The 2,023-nt window shown below is 64.5% G+C and overlaps 1 protein-coding gene across 1 annotated transcript; it reads left to right on the top strand.

Moving 5' to 3' along the window:
- The first annotated feature begins 433 nt into the window (after nt 1-433).
- Nucleotides 434-1,486, top strand: LOC120257152 (uncharacterized PE-PGRS family protein PE_PGRS10-like). Its single transcript, XM_039264746.1, has one exon. The coding sequence runs from the start codon at nt 434-436 to the stop codon at nt 1,484-1,486; it is 1,053 nt and encodes a 350-aa protein (XP_039120680.1).
- Nucleotides 1,487-2,023: the final 537 nt, after the last annotated feature.

Genomic DNA, 2,023 nt, shown 5'->3' on the forward strand with positions numbered 1-2,023 from the left:
GCCGTCGCGCGCCATGTCGAGCGAAGGGGCGAGCCGCGCCCGCCCCACGCCCATGTTGCCCAAACATATCCCCACCCCTACTATACCGCAAAACATCCGCCCAAAGGCAACCCGGGGTACAAAGGGTCTCTGAGACCCCCTTTTTTTGAGAAGGGTGCGTTAACCTCATTTCGCAAAAACTAGTCCTTTTCGGAACCCGTCATCCCGACCACGCCCAGCGGACCGCCGAGCAAGTTTTTCTCGGTAATGACAGCGTCGGGCCAAGTTTTCTCGGTAACATGGCCCGTTGTGGCGAGTTTTTCTAGAGCCATTGGGCGCAGGGGGCAAGTTTTCTGAGGCCATTGGGCGCGCAGGGGCAAGTTTTTCGGGCCATTGGGCGGCAGGGGCAGTTTTTACGGGCCAATGGGCGGCAGGGGCAGGATTTTTCGGGCCAATGGGCGGCCAGGGGCAAGTTTTTCTGGGCCAAATGGGCGGCGCAGGGGCAAGTTTTCTCGGGCCAATGGGCGGGGCAGCTCGGCCAATGGGCGCCAGGGGCAAGTTTTTCTGGGCCATTGGGCGGCCGGGGGCAAGTTTTTACGGGCCATTGGGCGCGCGGGGAGCAAGTTTTTCGGGCCATTGGGCGCGCAGGGGCAAGTTTTTACGGGCCAATGGGCGGCAGGGGCAAGTTTTACGGGCCAATGGGCGGCAGGGGCAAGTTTTTACGGGCCATTGGGCGCGCAGGGGCAAGTTTTTCTGGGCCAATGGGCGCGCGGGAGGCAAGTTTTTACGGGCCAATGGGCGGCAGGGGGCAAGTTTTTCTCGGGCCAATGGTGGCAGGGGCAAGATTTTTACGGGCCAATGGGCGGCAGGGGCAAGATTTTCTGGGCCAATGGGCGCGCAGGGGGCAAGATTTTCTCGGCCAATGGGCGGCAGGGAGCAAGTTTTTCTCGGCCATTGGGCGGCGGGGCAAGTTTTTACGGGCCATTGGTGGCGCGGGGCAAGTTTTTCTGGGCCATTGGGCGGCAGGGGCAAGTTTTTACGGGCCATTGGGCGGCCGGGGCAAGTTTTTCTGGGCCAATGGGCGGCGGGGGCAAGTTTTACGGGCCAATGGGCGGGCCGGGGCAGAGTTTTACGGGCCATTGGGCGGCAGGGGCAAGTTTTTCTGGGCCAATGGGCGGCAGGGGCAAGTTTTCGGGCCATTGGGCGCGGGGGCAAGTTTTTCTGGGCCATTGGGCGCGCGGGGCAAGTTTTTCGGGCCAATGGGCGGGCGGGGGCAAGTTTTTACGGGCCATTGGGCGGCAGGGGCAAGTTTTTCTGGGCCAATGGGCGGCGGGGCAAGTTTTTCTGGGCCAATGGGCGCGCGGGGCAAGTTTTTACGGGCCATTGGGCGCGCAGGGGCAAAGTTTTTCTTGGCCATTGTGCTTGTGGCGGGGCAAGTTTTCTGGGCCATTGGGCGTGGCGGGGCAAGTTTCCTAGGCCATTGGGCGCGGCGGGGCAAGTTTTCTAGGCCATTGGGCGCGCCGGGGCAAGTTTCCTAGGCCATTGGGCGCGGGGGGGCAAGTTTTCTAGGCCATTGTGCGCGTCGATGCAAGTTTCTAGGCCATTGGGCGCGCCGGGGCGAGTTTTCTAGGCCATTGGGCGCGCCGGGGCAAGTTTTTCTAGGCCATTAGGCACGTCGGGGGCTCGCCGGAGGCGGCGGGCTCGCGAGTCGGCGGAGCTCCCGGTGTCCGGCGGAGCTCGCCCGAGTCCGGCCGGCCGGTGGCCGGCGGCGGCGAGGGGTGGCCGGCGGTGGTGGCGGCCCACCCGGCCCACTGCGGCGGTGGCCAGCCCACCCGCCCACCGGCGGCGGGTGGTGCCGTCTTGGCGTGGCGCGGCGCGGCGTGGCAGCGCCCATGGGCGCGCGCCCGCCCATGGGGGGAAAAAATTGCCTTCCCCCTATATAACCTGCAAAACATCCCCCAAAGGCAACCCCGGGGGTACAAAGGGTCTCTGAGACCCCCCCCTTTTTACTGGGCAGCTCACTGCGCACGTTACCGAGCAGGGC

Source organism: Dioscorea cayenensis, unplaced genomic scaffold (genome assembly GCF_009730915.1).
Source record: "Dioscorea cayenensis subsp. rotundata cultivar TDr96_F1 unplaced genomic scaffold, TDr96_F1_v2_PseudoChromosome.rev07_lg8_w22 25.fasta BLBR01001912.1, whole genome shotgun sequence".
Lineage (NCBI taxonomy): Eukaryota > Viridiplantae > Streptophyta > Magnoliopsida > Dioscoreales > Dioscoreaceae > Dioscorea > Dioscorea cayenensis.